This window comes from Antrostomus carolinensis, unplaced genomic scaffold, assembly GCF_000700745.2.
Source record: "Antrostomus carolinensis isolate BGI_N321 unplaced genomic scaffold, ASM70074v2 scaffold17671, whole genome shotgun sequence".
In the NCBI taxonomy this organism is placed as follows: Eukaryota; Metazoa; Chordata; class Aves; order Caprimulgiformes; family Caprimulgidae; genus Antrostomus; species Antrostomus carolinensis.
Genome location: NW_010294978.1, coordinates 11,277 through 34,358, shown reverse-complemented (window position 1 = coordinate 34,358; position 23,082 = coordinate 11,277). Strand labels below are relative to the sequence as shown.

The 23,082-nt window shown below is 37.3% G+C and overlaps 1 protein-coding gene across 1 annotated transcript; it reads right to left on the bottom strand.

The window, feature by feature from the left end:
• On the bottom strand, nt 1-21,867 carry DYRK1A (dual specificity tyrosine phosphorylation regulated kinase 1A). Its single transcript, XM_029087438.1, has 10 exons — nt 21,658-21,867; nt 11,710-11,802; nt 10,650-10,838; nt 9,753-9,900; nt 6,073-6,359; nt 3,421-3,567; nt 2,905-3,045; nt 2,311-2,617; nt 1,868-1,992; nt 1-731 (listed from the first exon to the last, which is right to left on the bottom strand). The coding sequence occupies exons 1-10, from the start codon at nt 21,784-21,786 to the stop codon at nt 108-110; spliced, it is 2,190 nt and encodes a 729-aa protein (XP_028943271.1). The 5' UTR covers nt 21,787-21,867; the 3' UTR covers nt 1-107.
• Between the last annotated feature and the right edge of the window lie 1,215 nt (nt 21,868-23,082).

Genomic DNA, 23,082 nt, shown 5'->3' with positions numbered 1-23,082 from the left:
GGTTCAGTGAGTTTATCTCCTTCTGATTCAAGCAGCTTTGCACTTTGTTTTTGGAAAAACACCACTTCTATAAAAACACACAAGAAACAAACTTAGTTTCAGTTTAGTCACGAGCTAGCCACAGGACTTTGCTGAACACAAACTCCTGTCATGGGAGACTCTTCTCTATCAATCCCTTGCCTCATTGCAAGGTGTCCTTCAGTCATGTAATGAGCAGGACCTGTATTAGCAGAAAACTGGTACGTTGGATGTCCAGCTATGCCAGTTTCTTGGCGCGGATTAGAGTAGACTGTTAAATTCATGTCCATAGCTCCATTTTGTCCAAAGTCCAAGGTATTAGCAGCCACTGGGCGGTTCTGATAGGCCTGATTGCCTTGGTTACCAGTAGAGGAGGAAGATGTAGAGGAAGAAGTAGTTGAGGAAGACAGGGATGTCATGGAGTGGTGACTGTGGCCCACCTCCATAGAATCCTGGGTGGAGGAGCTATTTGTTGGAGAATTGTAGACCCTCGGCCTGGTCCGGCTACCCAAGGCTTGCTGTCCATGATGGTGGTGGTGGTGGTGATGGTGGTGGTGGTGGTGAGAGCTATTTCCGTGATGATGATGTAATGCATTCTGTTGTTGAGGGGTTACATGGAAGGTGGTTTCTTGAACTGGATGGTTTTCAACAGTGACCTGTGTAGGAGCTTCAGTGGCTGTCCAACCAATTGGAGGAGGAAACTGTTGTCGAACCTATGGTAATATGGAAAATAAAAATTAAAGTGCTTAATCAAATCTGTCCATTTGCAATATATGAGACAGATCAAGTTATTAAGGTCCATGGTAACTTTTAAAGAAGTTAAACAAACCTTGCAGTCTAAATATACCTTAAAAAAAAATGAACTCATATTCTGCGTGCGTTTTTCAAACAAGTTTAAGTAAGCCCAGTATGTGACCTTATTGTCAAAATTATAGAAGGAGCTTTACATAATAGTAGTAATAAACAACATAATATTTGTACAACATGTAGAATGGTAAGGCCCTGATCTCCAATTCAGACCTCTGGATACAATTAACATGCTAAGCTAAATGAATATGTTGTAGTTCATATCTTGGATAGCGTCAAAAGCTTTAGAGGAGTACTACTCACTCCTCTGGAAGAACACAGTTGATTATGAAGATTATTAAAATAGCGAGATCTAGCTAAACATCGATTTGTTGCATCAACTAAATTGTCTACTTGGGAGAAAGTTTGTTTTCTGTCAGCTGCAAAGAAGCACACATGATAAATCACTATCACATTCCAGTTTAATTCTTCCAGTAACAAAACAAGCTAACGTACACTAATTTATACTTTTGTCTGTTCTGTACTGAACTGAAAGTATTACTGAATTATTTGTAGTTAATAAATTAGTTGTTGCTTCTTTCCAAGGAGCAGTACTGAATAAACACTAATTCAGCTAATGATAATGTTGGTGAAGTACCTTCCATAAAATGGAAGTAAGAATTCCAGCAGGAGCCCACTCAAGTACAAGCTAGTTCTTCACTGGGCTGGAAGATGCATAGTTCTGTGTAAGATGAAGCTTATGCTCTGTGTAAGATGAAGCACTGACAGCTCCACCTGCTTTATTGCTTCTGATTCAAAACCTTGACCTCTGCAGAATCCATGGAAATTTTTACAGCTACCTGCAGTACTTTTGCCTAAGTGACTGAACTAACGTACCTATGATTATACAAGAGTGGGGAGTAAAACACAGACTAAATCTGGCAACTAGTTCTATGTCTAAACCACTTCATTCCTGAAATGAAAGCATTAATTAGTTTTAGGGATTTACTGTTCTCAGAAAATTCCTATAAATCAAACAGACCACAGATCTACTTAAGCATACTTGTGGGCTGTGTGTTTCACAGTCCATAGCTTGAACAGCAGCAGTGAAGTGTCCACCACTATGTCGATGCTGGTGTGTGGGGTCTGACCGTGCCCTTCCACTGTTGCTTGTTCCAGAAGATCCACCTATAAAATCATAACATGTACAATAACTAAAGAGACAGTAAATTTACAGTACGCTGTAAAACAATGGCAGCATGAAGATATTTAAAATGCTTCAAGGTAAAAATACAAGACCTATGATAATCGTGCACTTTTTTGCTCATCTACTTTTAAATGGAGCAGTTACCTGTTCCAGTCGATTAAAATACTTGTTTCAATCAGCAAGACTGACATATTTGGTTTTTTAACAACAAAAAAAAAGAGATGACACTTAACTGGGAAAGGTTCCTTTTATGTGATTAGGAAATATAATTTTGTTATCTGTTAATGAGAAAATCTTACCCGAGCTTGAAGATGTACTAGAGGTGGTTCCTGAAGACTGCGACTGCTCCATTGCAGGACTCGTAGACACACTGTTACTTGTGTTTGTACCTTCATCTGCTGTTTTCTTAAAGAAACTATGCTGTAGGGCATAATAAGGTTGAATTCGTGTCTTAGGGTCATAATCAAGCATCCTTAAGATGAGGTCTTTGAACTTCAAGTAGTCAGCTACAGTATGACCCGATTCTCCAGCACGACGTCCACCTGGTCCTCCTGTTTCAACTCCCAGTATATTGTGAAGTTTACGAGTTCCGGGTGGTTTGTATTCCTGTTGGGAAATCAGAAATTGCTTGAAATCAAGTTATATATTAAGCCTTGGACATGCATACTTTAAACATGCCATAAAAGGAAGTAAGTCAAATAAAAGTAAGAAACTTTTCAACACTATGGAAAGTGTTATTTAATCAACCTGTCTTACAACATGGAACAATAATAAACAACAATAAAGCTACATTTTCAGTACAGCAACATGTAAGGCAAAGTAACATCGTACCATTTTTAATATGTTTTTTTTAAAGAGACAGTCCATATTCTCATCCTAGTTCTGTAACCTACCCTTTTTCCATCTTTGGTCTTCTTCAAGTTCCAAGTGCCATCTGGCAACTTCTCAAAGAACTTTCTTGCTTTTGGTGCTTGGTCAAGGATGTGGGTAGGTGGTATCCCCAAAACTTCCACTATTTTATTCATTTGATCCACCTGTTCCAAACAAAGAATATTTGTGAAGAGTATGTGACGGAAAGCTGAGCAGTGTGACTGAGTGATATTCTATAGTCACATGGGAAGCAAACATTAACTACCCAGACAAGTTCTAAACTAATTGGGAGTTTAAGAAAAATCCAATATGTACTAAACAAACTCGTGAATAAGGATTAAGGGGGGATGTAGAAACAGAAAATTATTAACAGGCAATTTAGAGCTCTGACAAAAGCCACTGCTCTCACTGACATTTATTCCTTTTAGAATTACCACACTTCCCTAATATATGCATTACAATTAAACAGATGAAAGTCATAATGAGAATGAACAACTACCAAAAAATCAAATTACTTGTACTGTAATATAGCTGCATACCTCATTTGCCCCACTAAAAAGAGGCTCTCCAGTGTGCATCTCAACTAGAATACACCCAAGGGACCACATATCAATTGCAAGATCATAAGGCATTCCCAGTAGCACCTCTGGTGATCGATAAAAACGACTCTGGATATATTGGTATATCTGAAATAAAAGCATCTAAAGGTAACACACAGCATCCAAAGAACACTATTATGATTCTGTATTACAAAACAGAACTACCATGAATTACATTTTCAGTGTAGAGAAAGCCAAGGTATTAGTGATACTAAAAAGTATCTATACATTAGATTTATACAAATACGTAAATGTTACTTCTTAAGAAAACACTAGCATTCACACACTCTCGCAAAAAAAAAAAAGGAAGAAAAAAAAGGAAAGAGGTGCAGATTCACTCATGATGAAAGTATTCTACACTTTAGGGTTGACGAGTGTGATCTCATGCAATTAATCATACAGCAAAATTTTAGTCTGGTATCACTCAAAGAAAAACTATTCCACAAGCCACATCAGAATCATGTAACACTTCTGACAAAATCTATAGTAAAAGCTCAAAAGCCACAATTATGATGTGATGAAATGAGACTAAATTATCAGGTCAATCCAGGAACTAGAAAACAACGCATGGAAAAAAGCAACCTCCTTCCACGCCCAACCATCCTGCTCCTTTCACAAGACAGATAATTCTATCTTGACGCTAAACCTGGAGACTGGCTTAACCACAGGTATATTTAAAAAAATAAAACAAATAAACAAACAAACAAAACCCTAAACCAAAACACTCCAAAACCCTTAGCCAAAAACAATCAAACAAAAAAATACCTAAAAGAACCATACTTTATACTCTAAGTAACATGCAATTTTATCCATCACTTTTGACAAAGGTACTGGTATTTCCTCACCGCTATTTAAGTTAACTTTAACAAGGAATTACACTAGGTTTTTGTAGTTGTGCTTCTTAACATCTCAAAGTTATTTTATTATTGACCTAAACAATCAAGATCTCATTTCACCTCCTTATGCCTTTCTTCATCCCAAGCTGAAAAGTTTCTAGTTTATAGCAAAATGTCCTCTTACTGATCTAAATACACATCTCACCACTGCTTTCAATGCAATACACAACATTCTGACCTGCTCTTCCCAAACTTATTATGTGAAAAAGCAATGGGGTGCTACTGGCCAGTCCCAACTCCTCAAAAGAGAAGTGGGGGACTTCTGTTGAAGTTAGTCTATGAAGTTTCTTAATTCTCCTCATATAATGATCCCATCTGCAGTATTACTAGTCATACTTCTAAAACTTCATCTTTTTTGCAATTGTTACATATTTTGGGGAGGTTTTTTGGTTGGTTGGTTTGTTTTTTTTCAACACTCAGCTTTCTCAAAGCAAAAATCATCCACAAATCTATACACAAAACTGCCAAAAGGTGCACAACTGACCCAGGAAAGCACAAAATTGTTTTTTCAAAGAAACTAAAGTCTAAGTTCTATATGGAAGCTTTCCTTATGTAACTAACAATTTTTTTTCAGTGCAAACAACTAGAGCAATGGTACTCTGAATGGAGGTGGTCACTTGCTCAGCTAAACGTAATTACTTCAATCAGGAAAGAGTCTATTTGTACTAGACTGTAAGGTACAAGGTGAACAGTCCATGCTGATAAACTTTTCAGTGATCAAATTGTCAGTACAAATCAAACACTTGAGAAATATAATTCAAACCTCTTCCTAAAGAAAACGGGCTTGGGCATCCAAGCAGAATTATTTATGATCTTAATATATTAATAGTTATTGTTACTATTGTTATTATCGCAATTTTAGTTGTTATTATTATTATTATTATTATAGTTACTTGGTTATTATAGTTATTTAGTTATTTTATCATTTCTTAAAGCAAATATACAGCTAATTGGCTATGCTGGATAGGCCATGCTCAACAGATTCTAACAGTTTAAATAAAAACTGCACTCATCTTCAAAATACACGAACAACAGGACACAGTTACAAAATTTTGGACAATTTATTTAATAGTATGGATCTATCCTAATCTGAAGAACTGCCAAAAGAAAGCAGTCTGGTCCTTTGTCCTGGAAGTGCTTTGCACATATGCATCTTTACTCATAGCAATATCACCACTAAACTCAATTCAGTCTTTCCACAGTTGCTGAAGTGTTTCTAAAAATGGGTTAATCATAACCAGTGTCTTTCAGAGCCAGCTACTGCACTGTCTCGGCCCTCAAATATCTTCTTATCTCCAAGTCATACTAAATAGAGGACATTCTAAAGCAGAAGGAGTAATACATCCAGAACAAGAAAATAATATAAGAGTATTTTATTTAATAATACTGCAGACTTCTACAATGAAGTGCTGATGCATTCTGCATTGCCACAGCATAGAAACATAACCAAAGAGAAATGAAAGATAGTAGATAAACTATCACTATGGTGAAAGTTTATCTACTGTGGCACTAAAACTCATATTTAAAGCTGCTACAGACTGTTGATCTCTAACAACCTATATAAAATTAGCTACTATTTAATTTAAGTCATCATTAATGAAGTTTCAATTAGCTATCTACGTATTATGACTTAAAAAAAGTAAATTTTTCACATGTATCCAACAGTAGCATAATTAGAATTTTTACTAATACTCACCCTCTGTCCAAGTTGACACGAACTGCCAAAATCAACAATCTTGATAGCGCTTCGTTTGGGGTTACAGAGCAGGATATTCTCAGGTTTTAGGTCACAGTGAATGATACTAAGTTCAGGAGTCGCCAGAAAAAGCAGTGCAGTGCACATCTGCTGTGCAAATTTTCGTGTCAGGTTCAATGAGACACCTCTGAAGTTGGTGTTCCGCAATAGATCATACAGATTGTAGGACAGCATTTCAAAGACTAAGCAGAGATGGTTTCGGAACATGAAGTGACGTTTCAAATGCACTTTAAAAAGGGGAAGAAAATAATTAACACATATCCTATGTGGTAAGTATTAAATACTAATTACAACACAATGCTTAAATATTTTCATCAATATGTAGGAAGTTGACCTGTGGGTAAGATAATTGTTGCTTTTTTTTTTTTTCCTAGATCTATGGTTATTTACAGAATATTGCTGCCATGCCTAGGGTACAGGGGGACATTTTACACATCCAAAATGTCCTCAGGTGCACCTCAGTAAAGCTATATTAACCAAAAAACGTTTCAAAAGATAAAAGAGATATTTTTTCAAAATAAGCTATCACTCTCCTATTAGCAAAGGCAAACACATCTGTGAGTAAATAAAAATATCAGCAAAAAAGACAAGAAGCACAAACTGGGTGTAACACAATCTTTGTCAACAACACTTATGATCGTTTTCAGGGAAGAGCTCATTTCCACGCTCCAAAAGCTAAAACTGTATTCAAGTCCAAGCAGACTGGGAAAAAGTGCACACAGAGCGACATTCTCAACAGTAAAAAAGGTACTGCACGTTAGACTGAAGTCTCTATTACGAATTCCCCTTATGTTTCTAGATAAAATATTTGACTGTCAGATTAATTTAAAATATATTAAGACACTACTGCAGTTTATAAACCGTGACTTCTATTGATTACTTCAATTAATAAAGCTGATCAACATCCCAAAGGCATTATATTCATTTCAATCAGACATAATCTCAATTTATGAAAGGAACCAATTCAGTCCCAATCCAATCGTCTTTTTTTTTTGTTTTCATGAAATAGGTGAAAAATTCATCACATTAATCTGTTCAGAGGCAAGCAGGGTTACCTGTCTCTCAATCATTCAGGCTGGTTGCCCCAAGTGAAAGAAAATTGAAATAGGAAAAATACTTCATCCCTCAGATAAAAAGCAACACATTTCCCAATATTAGCATAATGAGAATTCAGGCTTTCAATTAAGGTCATTATTTGGTGTCCTATGGATTTTTTTTTTCCCTCTGTTACCATAAGCCAGTTTTTCATGCATCCCTTACAACTTACCTGTACCAATACCATTTGTTTCCACCCTGATGCCAGTTCCTGCAATGCACCATTGTCTAGATCTTTCGTATTTTCTCATCTTTGCCATATTTCCACTATGCTCCCACCAGGAAAGCACCAGCATCTCTGCACGTCCTTGGGGCCTACCATTGACTCCAATTCCTCCCCACACCACCTAAGCTTGCTGGACCTGCCAACTTGGCAAGAAACACCAACTGCTCGTACTGATTTGTAACTACCAGCATGCTACTGGCCAGCTACTACCACTTGCAACCACCACACAGGTCAAATAATTTGGGTAAGAGCTCAATTTGCATATCTTTCCTTCACTGAAAACATGACATTTGAACATTTCTCCTCCACTCTGCCACCATTTTTCACAAAACTTGAAGACCTTAATGTACTCTTACACTTGTGTTACATGTGAAGGACACCAGTCAGAAGGTCTGAAGGGACTCGAGGATATCTGATAGGAGTGTAAGCAGTTAAACACTATGTTTTTAAAAATCAGGCTACGGTGTATTTAACCATGTTCTCCCTGAAGTCTCCATTTCACATCAGACAGTATATTGTAACACTTGCAATGCTTTCAGCCTTATTCAGCTATTTGCAACATCATGCATCTGAAAGCCTTTGCAAGGGTGAATTGTCCATGTCCTACAGACAACTTATTTTAATATGCTGAATGCTTCAATTAAGTCTTGTTGCAAAAGTAAGTTCACAAGTAACTGTTCCTACACTTGTATTTTCCAGTGAAGTGCCTGAAGATCTCAGTTTTCCATGGTCAGTTTTTGCTCAGCATGCAAACAAGATACCCATTCAAAACATTATCTATTTGGGGTTTTTGATCTTTACTCATGTTATCATGTTCATTAAATACTGTGTGAAATAAAAGGGGGAACTATTCAAATATACCCTAATATATTTGGAAATCAGCTTGAAACAAGTCTAAGACAAGCCTAAAATCACCTGCCTAAGCAAAGACAGTATATATTATTTCTCTACTGTTCAAAATTATCAAAACTTTTTTTCCTTTTTTTGTTTCAGCTCTGCTCTCTATATAAAGCCATCCTGTCTTAATTCACAGAGGAAGATTATATGATGTTTTGGTCCATTTCATTTTACCTGATGTTACAAACAGACTCTATAAAAATTTAAAATTCTAAGAGCTTATTTGATGATCCCTATAGAGCCTTTATTTGCTGTGTATTAATCTAAAACTGGTCATGTCTAACATTCCTGAAACATCTTTCTGACATATTATACTGTCAAGCTTAGTTTTTGTTTTATGCAAACATGTTATTAATAAATTTAAGTTTAAAATACCTTAAAAACTTTTACAATGAATACATAAAATGTATTCTAAAGATAATATTCTATGAAACAAGGTAAAATGTAGTCATCAGATAATTTAATAACAACATATATTAACATTATTTCAAAGGTTTCTTTCTAAACTACAGAAAAAAAAATTAGTAATCCAACATACATATGAAAATAAGAAAAGCATAGCTAATAGTATTTCGGTCTCTACAAATTAAAGGATGCTTCAAACCAGTTTCATTTTCCTTAATCACTCTTTTTCACACTTTTCCATGTCTCTTTACAACATGCTGTTCCTTTCCTTCCGTCATCTTTTTGCCCAATCCTTGACTCCAGAGGATAGATAAGATTTAACAAACTTTTTACACAAGCTGACTTAATTTCATTATTATTATAAAGTTCAAATAGCACTGTAATAATAAGTCTAGGGAACAGCATTCCAATCTACAGGAACCATCAAAATTATAAGCTTAAAAATATTTTCTGAGCCATAAATGAGCAAGTCTTAACATTTACACAAGTCTTCTCTCAGTTTTGCTGTGCAAAATTTTGAGCTTTTTTATACACAAACGATCAGAAAATAATAATAAAGCTAGCCATAAAACTACTGTATGTTGCTGTCTTACATTAAATATGCATGCTTTTATCCATGACTGTTCTGACATAAGATATATCAAAAGTAGTGAAAGAGATGCAAACTACCACAGACCACAGCTTGTGTGGAAAAGCCATTCCATGGCAACTTCTTCAGCTGTTCATATCATTAATTGGAAAAAGAAAAATCTCAATACTACAAAGTTAAACTTTTGTTATCCCAAATAATTTTATATATTCTTCTTCTGGATCTGGTCCGGTTGCAAAGCAAACTGGAAAATTTGCACTAAATAATAGTAATAATTTTTAAAGTTGTATTATTAGTTCAATTTCTTTAGCACAAGAAGCATATATATATATATATATGCGCTATATAAAACGATCTAAAATATTCATAATTTGATTAAATAAAAATGAAGAATAACTATTGAAATACCTATATAGTACTTCATCTCAGTGTCATGTTTGTTCATAAGCTCGAGCAGTCGCACTTCAATCTGGGCTTGATTTAAGAAAGCCTTCTTGTTTTTTATTATTTTGATAGCCACCCACTCCTGTTCCACTCGATCATAAGCCTTCACAACCTTAAAGAGAAAAGTCAAATACATCAGTAAAATCTCTCAAGTTTTCCAAACTCGCTTTCTAAACGTTTTTCACTTTCTGAATTCAGAGAAAACATTTTTACAACTTTTGCTCTTTCCAGATTAATTTATTTTCTTAAATATCTTCTCTTGATACTACAATAAAGCCACAATTGAGTGTGTGACATTAATTGTAGTGATGTCACAAAACAGAACTAAGGCTCCACTAAGCTTCACTGAGGCTTCACTAAAGCAGACATTATATCCAAATGCAATTACCAAGTCATCAAAACCAATACTGTAAAACGACTGGCAAAATCTGAGAAAAACTAACAAAGACAACAAAAGAAAAGCTCCATCTTCCTCCCAGCCTTTTTCTCAAGCCTTGGCTACAGCTACGAACAGTCAAAACAAATGTTACTGAGTAACATTTGTAATAGATAATCCCTAGCACTAGACTATTGTTTTAATTTAAAAACCCAAGCCAAACAGCTAAAAATGTGAACTGATAGCAGAAGGCTGAGGATTTGCTCATTGCAAAATGCCTTACCAGATCTACATACTAAAGTCTATTCAAATGTTATCTGTAGTAACAAGAAACAGCACAAATTACGAGTGTCTTGAGCAGGCGCTCAATATAACAGTATTAAGAAAAAAGAGTTTAATTTCAAAACGAAACAGAAATACCACATCAAAGATGATTCACGTGAATTATCACGTGAATTACAGGTTGCTCAGCTGATATACATTACCTGTCCAAAGGATCCTTTGCCTATTAAAGAGTCAATTTCATAACGATCCATCCACTTCTCCCCATTTTTTACAATATAGTCATAGTTGTCATCATCATAGCCATCATTGTAAACTTTCCTCTCCTTTTTGTGACTGGAATCATCTCCTTGGCCCTGTTGATGCCGCCGTTTTTTTTTTGCATAGTAAACCTAAAAGTAACAAATACATTGCTTAAGAGCACTGTTTAGAACATCAGTTCAATAACGAATAGAATCAGCTTTTATAATCATCACATCTAACCCTGTGATTTTAAAATGCAACTTCTACTACTGGAAAAAAACAAACAATCCTCTCCTGCTACCACTCTATTTGAAGTCAAGTCATTATACCAAAGCAAAGTCTTGATGAGTAATTTAAAAACTCAGAAAGCAGATCTAAATAAAAATAACTCTAATCCCTAGAGTTCATAGGTACAAAAAGAAAAGATACATCACGGTACACTACACACACAGCAAAATTAAAAACTGTAAGTAGCCTGGAAAGAAGAGTTATCAGTTGTTCTTTCCACAAGACTGGAAAAGAAGAATTCCAAGGAAGTCAGTAATCTCTGCAGAAATCCCCTCACGTTCCCGACAGTTGCCAAAGAGTTAGAAACTAACTGATGCTTTCCTATATTAACCACCTAACTTTTATATTTTACATTTGCCAACAATATTTAATTAAATAGTTTAGGGAAGACGCTTTACTATTTTCCTTAAAAGTCCTTAGATTTATTAATAAAGGTTTACAGCATGAGCTAAAAGAGTGTTTGTGCCACTCATATATCCTTATACACAACAGAAAACCTCAACATTTGTCTATAAAACAGTAGAAAATGAATTCCAGGGTACAAAATTTCCTATGTGCAGGACAGAAGCAGGACTATGACTTCAATGACCTCAAATGACATGTGAACAACAGAGAGAAAGCTTGATTTTTCTTAGCTCTTCACCAGATTATTCATAGAAAATATACTTAATAATGTATTGTAAACAAAAAATTCACATTGATAGACATTATAAAAGTAGGTGGAGCCATTACCTCATTAATATGCTTGTATGTTTTGATCAAATCTACGGAGAGTTTCCTCAACGGAGCAGTGGCCGGATCACGGAACGTTTGGGGCATCCGCCTCTGTAATATGACCATATCATAACTTAGAAAAAAAAGCTAGGACTTCACTGATATAAAGACTACACCAAATTGTGATATTCCTCACAGAAATGAGTTCTTTCATTGCAATATTTTTTTTCTTTAAGCTGGCATTAAAAAAGAAAAACAAATATGGGAATCAAAATAACAGTTTAGATAAGTTACTTTTTAATTTATTTAATTAAAAACAAACCAAATCAAACTAACACACCAAGATTCCTACCTCTCCTCCCATTATGCCTAACAGGCTTAATCCCAATAAACAGTTTTTCCCCTCAGTTAAAAATACAGCTCCTTTGACAACAGAGATTTTTTCCTGATATTACTCCTCTACTGCATGACTGATACACGAACTGTAATTGTATTTAATGCATAGCTGCATTAACACCACAAACGGAAGCTAATTGTAGTAACTACTGGAGAACTGTGGCCGTTTACCACATTAAAACTATTAAATTCCAAATAAAAAAGCCTTAGGTCTACTTTTGCAATACCCAGGCCTAAACCTAAATCTGAAACCTACAGAAAATCTAAAGAATTCTAAAGCACACACATGTACACCATACGTACTTTCAAACTTTTAAAAGAACGCCCCTGAAAAGGTTGTTATGTTCTTCATTTGTATTTCCTAAAATTTACTACATTTACAACAAAACCATCTTCAACAGCAGGCCATTTTTTATTTGTTTCCTGAAGAAACAAGATTTGATGTGTGATAATTATTTGTGTGCCTCTTTTTCTTTGCACACATATGCCACGTGAATTCTGGATCTACCAATCAACTTCTACTCCTCCTTAAGATGTTTCTGAAATCTCAGAAGATAAAGTTCCTGAAAAGATAAAATTTCAAGTGGCAAGCTGGAGGTGAGTAGTACCCACAGTAAAGAGAAGGCAGAAAAAACTGAGTCAGGAACCATTTAATTTGGCTAAAGCTAACTACCTGCTCAGCAGACAATGATTTAACTGCACCACCAGACAAGCTCTGGCAACTTCTGTCTCATGCAGCGAGAGCGTCAGATGGAGAGCTAGGAGAGCGGTGGTGAGGTTCGTGTGATTGGTCCCCTAGCCTGACTCTCTCTATTCCCTCTCTTCCCAAGGGCAGGAAACCACAGGGCAAGTTTAAGCAGTTCCACTGGGGAGAAGCTTGTTTCATCTACGTTAAAGCTTCTTCTACTTCCTTACTCGTTATTAAGAGGGTTAGATGACTGAGCACCACCACACACAGCCTTACAAGTCTCATCTCCCATTATCTCATCTCATGCCATCAAATAACCCTCACACTTGTAACTCTCTTCACTTCCAAGTGCTTAATCTCATCTGCTGCCTCCTACTATAGCTAAACTGATATGCAGCCTCCTGCAGAGCTGAGGAAAGAACATAAGCTGTCAACAAAAATAATGAAACTGATTTTTATATCAGTATTGCAGAACTAATAAAAGAAGTGGAAAAGCATAGCTGCTCTTCTATCTTTTATGGTATTACTTAATACTTACAGCACTTACAGTGGTGTCTCAGGTTTTTTTACTCAATGACCAAATGAAAAAAAAAAACAAAGTCAAAGTGACCAAAAATTCCTACAAACAGAAGCAATAAAGAGAATTTGTGCTTCTGAAATTGGACCTGAACTCAGGAACCCAAGCAACCATACCAGAAGCTAAGCTCACGCTCTCTTCTGATGAAGGCACAGACCACATAGGAGGGAAAAGGAGAGTGTGAGAGGAAGGCAGAGCACGAACATGAAAGCTAAGGATGGGGGGGAAAGGCAAGACACTTGCTTAGTGCACCTGCGTGACGCTGGGACTCCCAACAGGTACAAAATGCAGCGGAGCTGAAGAGTCCCGAGAAACAGCAATTCAAAGCTTTGATGCACACCACTCCAAATACGCCCACATAACATCTGTACACCCCCACAAGACTGCTGACTGATGGTCTTCTTGATTAGGGAATGTTTCTCAGAGGTAACGCAATCCAGTTAAACTTCCCTCAAGGACTTTTAACACAAGTCATCCCCTAGGTGCCTGTTCCAGTCAATTCACTCATGGATATGCCCACCACCATCTATTTCCCTTAAGCAGGTTTATGAAACTAATTCCTTAATTCTTTTTTTATTACAAAGTATTTCCTTTAAATTTCTTAATCTGATTTAAAGAGATTATTGGGACATGGAAACACCGGTACATTTTGCTGGTAAAGAAACCATGCTGCGGTGCACAAACACGGCGGGGACCAGCCTCTGCCCTAGGCTGCCATGACCAGCACAGGGTGTCCATTATGCAGGTTACGAGTTTTGAAGAAAGAGTCTCAGTGTGGAAGAACTCCACAGTTCAGACCAACTACTCAGACATAAGGTTGCTCTAATTTGAAAATGGAATTTGTAGGCCAAGTATTTATGTTTATTTATGTTTATTTTCTATTTTTTCTGTCAAATTTGTTTGCTTTCTTAAAAAAAACAAACAAACAAACAAAAACCTTCTAATTTCAACTCTGAAATAACCAGCCTGGTTAAGAAAAAAAATTAAAAAAAATTGTTGCTGTCCCCTAATCATAAATAATTAAAATTCTGCAGGGTATCCCTACATTGCCTGCAGCCAGTGCCTTATTTGAAAACTGTGCTTTTAATTGTGCATTTAGAGAGACACACATTTCTGAGGACTCACTTTAACCTGTACGAACTTTTTAACAGGTACTGGTTTTGCTCTCTTGAGTTCATAAAGTTTGTAACATTTGTAACATTCTCTTCTTTCTCCAAGATCCTTTTGGAGACTCCTGCTCCCTTCTTCCTGATGATGGAAGACTATGGAACAAGGTGGTCATTAGCCATGTTATACAGTAACACTCTCAAATTCTTTATCATGGGGTTATACTGATTTCCCTCTTGGCTTCAAAGAATGCTCAACCAGAAAAGAAAAAGGGCGGGGGGTGGGCGAGAAAGAAAAAGAAAAATCCTATTGCACAAGCTTCAGTCTCTATCTGGTGGCCAGACAGCAACACTGCAACCACGTATCTTCCTAAAGATAGGACACATATTTCAAGACTGAGACAAAAAACTACTTTCATTACAATTTTATATGTTAGTAAATACCCATCACATTCTGACTGGTCTATGCTTATGCCTCAATGGAAACATTACAGCTATTTGGGATGGTACCATGATGAAAATTACATTACAAGTAAGGAACTGATTATTTTATTTTCTTATCTGTTAACCAAACACACAGGACAGTGCTGAAAAGCAACCTGTAACTAGTCTAAACTAAGAAGAGCCAAATAAACACAAAAAAGGCAACCAAGAGCCCCACTTACATGTACTCAATACATTTGAGACAAAAAAATGTTTTAAGGGAACTATGACTTTTAACTCAGGTATGTTATTTTAACTAGCATAGTCTTTGAGGTTTAATGAAGGAAGGAAGAGATAACATTTCTCTCTCTTTGGACATATGCTTTGTTATCTAAAAAACAGATGGCACTGCTCCTTACTAAATGAATTTTATTTTGATTATGGGAAATTCTGAGCAGATACATATATCCTGTTAATGGAATGCTTTAATTCTGATTTTTTATTTTTTTTTTTTAAGAAAAGAAAGATCCATCAGCATCCACATTCATTAACAAAGAAAGAAATAAAAAGAGATAAATTCTGCTAGCTTATAGTGTATGTTCCATTCTACAAACAGAATAAATAACGAAGATTTTATAATATAAGGGCAACTTTTAACAAGAATTCCAGCTGTAATGACCTCTTTAATAGACTCCCATATTAAAGAACTGAATGGACCAGGCATCTTCTACGCCACTTGCTCTTCAAAACCCTTCTTGCATCACAATAATGTAGGATGGCAAGTCAATGCTAATCCTGTATCGTGGCAGGCAGCCACATAATAGATGGTGTCTCCAGAGGGTCAACAAAACAGATGTTTAATTGCTATAACCACAAGTCACAGTAACACACCATAAAACAAAGTAAACTTCTGATTTTTAGAAAAATTACTAAAGAGAAAAAAGATACGTGCCAGAAAAAAAAACCAAGAGAAATCCAAGAGCATTCTTCAAACTGACTGTACTCAGAACCAGAATTACATGCAGGTATGGACAGAATTTCAGTCTAATTCCTTTCATCATTGACTTGTGTTCTGTAAGTATTTCCCTCCTGTTCTGGCTTCCTTCTCCAAATAAATAAGTTTGCTGAATAAAAGGAATAGTAAGAAACAGGTAAGTTTAAAGTTAAATAAATAAATAAACCAGCAAGGAAAGAAGGGTCCTCTGCCATGACTTTATCCTGCCTGATTTAGCCCAACCATTAAAAAAACCCCAACAGCCCACACACAAAAAACCCACCCACGCACACACACAAAAACAACAAACAAACAAAACCAACAAAAATAATAATAAAAAAGTGGGGAGCAGAGGGAATAAAAGAGCGAATTAAAAACTCCACTGTAAAGTTCTTGTTGTCAGAGCATAAACATATTTTCCTGAAAAATGTCTGAGAGAGATAGAAAGTGAAATAAATGTTTTCACTGAAACGAACTGCATGCTCACATTCATTACAAAGTCTGGTGAAGTCTGACCATCACTAATTATGTTGCTGATTAGGTAGCTGAAGTAACTGAACTAAGGATTTCCTACTGCTTGATAGAACACATTAACTCTGCAATGATCTAGTTGCAATCAATAAAATCTCTGGCCAATATCTGGTCAGTAAAACCTAGAATTTTGCAGGTGATAAGTGACCTTAGATAGAGAGAGAAAGATGTTTAGCAGTCAGGCTGACCTTTGAATTTTGCTTTGTGAAAGCTAAACTGTTGGAATTTGTTACCAAAATCTGCCCAGGAACCTCACCTCCACTTCGTCATCAGGTAAATCAATTGTCTAATCTTTTGTACTCAGCTGAAGAAAGTTTCAGGCAATCTCAGTATCCATGATGAAGATAAACATCAGCACAGCACAAGAGAAATGCTTGTTTGAAGTTGTGAGAACTTTTAAGCTCTTATCTTATATTCACATCAGGCTTTGTTGAACTCTCAAGATGCAGCCAGTTGAAACTGGACAAAGAAATATTACTGTTTGTTACTGCTACAAGAGAAAGGTCCCACAGATCTATTCACTCAGGGCCACAAGCTCTTACTGCTTTCCTGAAGCTGGCTCTGGCACTCGCTAGAGAGGTAAGACCACACAACCAAGAGCAGGAATCTGTCCTGCACTTGGTGAATCCCAGATTTAATGCAAACCCTTATAATCCAGCAGTTTTCGGGGAAACAAAAGCCTTAAACCCAGCTACTGAAGAAAAAAAAACATTAAAAAAGGAAAAAGCTGGAATTTTTCAACTGTAATTTAAAACCTCATAAACAAGTGGAAAACAAAGCAATCTGGTTGGCTTTGAAGTATCTTCCTGTTATTTGTACATCGCCAGGGATGAGATGGGTAAGTTTTACCCACCATAACCGTAAAGCAATAGGTGCAAGAAAAGGTCATGTAAGTAATGTTTTAAGGGTAATATATAATATAAATACATATAATTTATATAACTTTAATATAAATTGTCATTACTGTTTCCTAACCTTTAGTCTGCAACTGCAAATGATTCATAAAATACCAGAATATGGTCTGTAAAGCATTACAAATCAAAAAACAAGCAGGACAGAACAGGAATAAAACCAATAAATTAACTTTCAAGGTCAAGCTTTCCCATTATTTGGTTATGAATGAAAATCATTACAGGAACTTGAACAAGACAATACTCCTCAAAAAAAGGAGTCAATCCTCAGTAAAAAGAAAGACACAAAAATAACCTGAAAAAACATAAGGAAGATCAACTTTGCTATTTATCAAAATGACATCATTTACAGAAAGTGCTACTGTTCTACATGCCAAAACTTGACAGCTACTCTTAGCAACTGACAAGCAGTAGCCTTAGGTAGCCTGCTGCAGCCTGAAGACATTTCAGATAGGAACTCCTTGCTGTCTATTATTTCTGTAAAACTTCAGCATCCCAAAAGCTGAGACTTCCTCCTGGGTTGTATTTTCAAGCATGTCAATTTTGTCTGGATTTGGACAAAATACTCTTGTTTACAAAGTTCAGCGAGTGCAGCAATCAAAAAAGTAACCTTTGTAACAGTTGCATTCTCAATTCCTTCAATGAAAGAGTCACTCAGAGATGTGCCAAGCTGCTCCACAAACTATTTGGTAGCGCGAGTTTATGGAAACGAAGGCCTGTTAGGGAGAGCGGGGGGCAGCGGTTCGAACCCAGCAGAGACGGTTTCCCCCGGTGCAGGCGGTGCAGTGCGGCACCCGGCCGGCAGATGGTGGCTGGAGCTCGGGAAAGAGGCTGCCTGGCGGTCCCGGCACCACCGCCGGGGACCCGCGGAGATTCCCGCCTCCTTCACCCAGCTGCCTACTGAACCGCCCCGGGAGCAAAGGGGCTGGCGACTCGCTGTTCATCAGCTGCTGGCCGCTCGCACCCAGATGGGCCACTTTTAGGCTGTTGAAACCCCAGCACCAAAGCTGACCCAGTGGTCAGATCGATGCTGGTGGTGACTACTGCTGCATTAGGGAATTAGGGGCCTGGAGCATCTCCCCTATGAGGAGAGGCTGAGAGAGCTGGGACTCCTCAGCCTGGAGAAGAGAAGACTGAGAGGGGATCTTATCAATGTCTACAAATACCTGAAGTGTGGGGGCCAAATGGATGGGGCCGGGCTCTTTTCAGTCGTGCCCAGTGAGGACAAGGGGCAATGGGCAAAACTGGAACACTGAAAGTTCCAGACAAACTTAAGGAAAAACTTCTTTACTGTGAGGGTGACAGAGCACTGGAACAGGCTGCCCAGAGAGGCTGTGGAGTCTCCATCTCTGGAGATGCTCAAAACCCACCTGGATGTAGCCCTGTGCAACTTACTCTAGGTGAACCTACTTTGGCAGGGGGGTTCAACTAGATGATCTCCTGAGGTCCCTTCCAACCCCAACCATTCTGTGAAATGCTGGGAAACTGAAGCTCTGAGATCTAACTTCCCACCTGTTTGACTGGATGCAAAACATCGCATTAGAAGGATCTACCCTTTAAGAATAACACTTCCTGTATCTGCCAAAAGCCACCTTTTCTTCTTCCTATTTTTTATGGCTATTAGATCAATGTCCTGAGACTTCTACAACAGACATTCAGCCTATCCTTTTTGCTGCCAAGACAAAAACATTATCTTCTTAATCGTATCTACTTGAAAATATAGAAGTATGTCACCTTATGTGACTGAAGAGTTTGCCATTACTAAAAGGTTAGTCTAGTGTTACAAGCTTTAGTAACAGACAAGCACCTAACAACAGAAAGAACTAGGGGTGGGATTCCAACAGAGGAATAAAACAACTACACAAGGATGGTTCAGAAAATGTTCTCTCCAAAAGTTTTTCAGAATTGACATATACGGGACAGAATTACTTTTATCAAGGACAGGGAGAAACAAGTTGCAGCATATTCAAAGCAATACCTTGAATAAAAAGGATTCCTGTAGAAATATCATAAAGAAAGAATCTGTATGCATCATTTAGACATGAAAACCTAGATGGTATGCAGATTACACCTGCAGCAAAAGGCAAGATGGTAGCCCACAGCAATGGAGAAATACACGATAGCACAAAGCCTTCAACAACAGAGGGTCATGGCTTTTATAAGAAGAAAAAAAGAGTAAGAGTTACGTTTTAATCAAGATGAACTAGAGCTGATTAAAGAGAGCTATTGAAAGAACAAGAAAATTTTTTTGCAGAGACAAGGTCTAGAGCAAATGATCTGACTCACCAGCATAAAGACGTTAGCTGGATTTGGTTTTGCAGATAAGATTAACCAGCATTGCAGTGCAAAGGCAAAAAACCATTGAGACTCCCCAGCAGAGGCTCATATAGAACGTTGATACGAACCTGGAGTCTGGTGAGCACAACTCTTTATGGGACTTGTTAATGGGAGAAGCACAAGAACTCAAAGGAGGAAAGAGTCACAAAAGGCAAGCTGTCAGAAAACTTCAGAAAGTTGCCCACCGTCAAAGGTGCTGAAAGCAGCTCTCAAAGGATAAAGGAGTAACAATTCTGAGCTGCTTGGGCAGAGGACTACAAAGACTTCAACAACGCAATTACAGTAAAGCAGGAAGACAGAAGCTACAACGCAGAAAAAACAAGACGGAAATGGAAAAATAAAAACACCGATTCTATAAAATAGTGTTAGTGGTGCAAAGACAGCTTGATTGCCATTATCAAGGTGCAGAGCTGATCATTTCTTCATATGGCTAACTCCTCAGTGCCAATCACAGCTTCTTCCCTACGTTTACATCCTGATCTCAGTGGGCTGCATTCTTTGGTCAACAATTCTTGGCTATTCTCCAAAAACTGTTCTTCAGCTTTCTATTATTCACCTATCATTTGAAAGCCACTGTGTACACAAACTGCACTGGATGTTGATACATTCTAAAGCTCCTTGATTTTGTGTTTTGGTTTGAAAACATGAACAGCTGAGCACTAACGTACACTAAAGCTCACAAATGTGATGCCAGATTGCAATGCTTCGATAAATACCTTGAAAGGTTTGAGGAACACAGCAACTTTGCTTAATTGGCAGACTGATTCACTAACCTCATTGTGGGTGTTTTAGGAGACCTTTAACCTAAAAAAAGTTATATAAAATACCTTTATAGATTTCTCAAGCTAAATACTATTATGTATGAGCAGATTTACTCTTCCTACTGAGCGGCTCTGTTGAAAGTAAAAACATCCTTTGCCAGCTCCATTCTCTTCGCCATTCTTCACGGACCCTTAGCCATTACAGATCTCCAAATCCTACTATCAAAATCCTGGCAGTTAGTTTGACCATTCTCATCCTCTCTAAACCTTCCCTCTTCCTGCATAAGTGCCTTCCTACAGAGTAATACCAACAGAGCATCTCTTGATGGTACTGTAGATTTTTCTACTGAAGCCATCTTGAACACAGAACCAAATCTGGTAGCAGCAAGACTTTACTCTTGATCCTCTTTAAGCGGAACATGCTTCATCAGCCTGCACCAAATTTCAAAGCTCTGACTTACAAGACTTCTGGATTTTAGGCTTTGAAACCTTCACATCTCCACAGCTGGGCTTTGCCTTTTTAAGAAAGCAGCAGATTTCTCTTACACAGGGCAATACCAGCTCTTGTGGTCAGCAACCTAGTACTATTAGTTAGGAAGCTACTTCAGTAGTTGTAGCAACTCAGAAGTAGTAAGGAAGAAACACCAATCTTGACAGTTCAAGAACATCCATAATCATAATCCCTGTGTTCATTTTACCTCCTTGCAACAGTATGCAGTGAATTAGTAGTAGTAAAACCCTAATGATATCATAGCTTTAGATTTTGCTTTTTTTTTTAAAATAAAAGCGTATATCTCTTAATAAAATGTGTCTTTTGTGTAAACCTCTTTATTCCAAGTACACTAACCAGTGACTCTGCATTAAAACACCGTCCATCAGAACAAGTAGTAAAGCAATCAAATTCTAACATCTAACAGCCCTAAAAAAAAAAGCTATTATTAAACTCTCCAGCTCTTCACTTGGACAATCTTTCTCCCCTCTCATCTAAAAAAATGTTAGAAGTAGAATAATCACAATAAATATGTATCAGATGTTTAAAAACAACTTCCAGAAACTTATTCATCCACCCATTCTTGAAGAGTCAGAAGTTAATTGGTTAAAAAAAACCAAAAAACCAACCAAACAACAACCAAAAAAAACCAAAACCACATGAACATATGTCCTGATCCTGTAATTTATAAGGTGTATAATATTTACAGAAAGAATTATTACACCTAAAATTACTTTCTTACCACCACTTACCTGGTTTGTTAATGTTAGAGGTTGCTGAATCTGGTCAGCATACGATAAGGCAGAAACCTGTTGGTCGTTTATGTTCTGCTGCCGACGATCACTGTACTGCTGATGTGAATGGGACATCTGTCCAGCCATCTGAAGGCCAGCAGCATGGAATGAAAACGATGGTGCAAGCCGAACAGATGAAGGTTTGCATGCTGAAGTCTCTCCTCCTGCAAAGACAATGTGAGTTTTTAATGCAGTTAGTGGCTTGAAAACATCTACCTCCATTTGCCTATGTCTCCTAGCTTACAGAGTTTATAAACACTAATAGTTTCACCATTTTAACATAGACAAGAGTTTTCATACACAATGAACCCAGAAATCATCCTCACATAAAGACTGCCCACCTGAAATGCTTCTTCCCATTTCACTGTGACAAATAAGTCATTAATTGTTTATTTCTATTTATGCTTAACATCACTTTTCTAACATCTTCACCTACATGTCATAACTTAATCGGAATTTGACGGGTTATTTTCAAAGATATGTATTTTGTGTATGGATTCCACGAAAGCCAGAAAAACACACAAGTTCTGCCTTTCAAGGCTGCTCACAGCAACTTTCTAGACTGACTGAACTAAAGAAAAAAAAAGCTACTGCCCAGCCTCAGCAGCTCATCTTCCCTGGCCTTAATGTTTATGCCTTCCTACAAACTGCTTAGCTCACTAGCCTACATTTTTAACTTCCATCCTTCTTCCAACACACCCTGTACTTAAACTCAGCCTCCTGACTCCTGCTGCTGAGTTTCACTGAGCTATAGGTGGCAAGCACTGTAAACTTCAATTAATTCCTTTTTGGGAAGGTAAAATCAGACTGTAAGAAGCAACTGCAAAGCAACTGACAAACAAAACACTTGGTGTCAAGTTGCAGGAGAATGGAAATGGTATGGCCCAAGTCCTGCATTCTCTAACATCCTGGAAAATGCCAAATTCCACCAGGACCGATCCCGTACCTCTCAACTCTTGCTTCTGCTATCTGTCAGATGGCATTTAATTGGTTTATAGTCTACTTGTATCTTCACTGTCCTCTAACACTGGAGGACAGATTAAAGAGCAATTTGGTTTTCTTTGTTTGCTAATGAAAGTTTAGCACGTTCCACATTTAACATCCAGCCTTTTGCTTTTTGCTGACTATGCCAGAGGGGGGAAATTCTCTAAATGGATGCCATGTTGGCACAACATAAGAGACAGAGCAGGATGGGACATGTAGTCAGGCACACTGAAGCCAACATTGCCACTGAAGGAATACATGTGGAATCACAAGCTGAAATCTGGAAGCCCAGTTATTGATAAAGATTAAATTTAGAAGCCAGATGTGAAATAATGAAGCACCTTAACCAGCAAGGGAAATCCCCAGTTCCTTTACAATCAAAACCTTGCAAGAAAATAT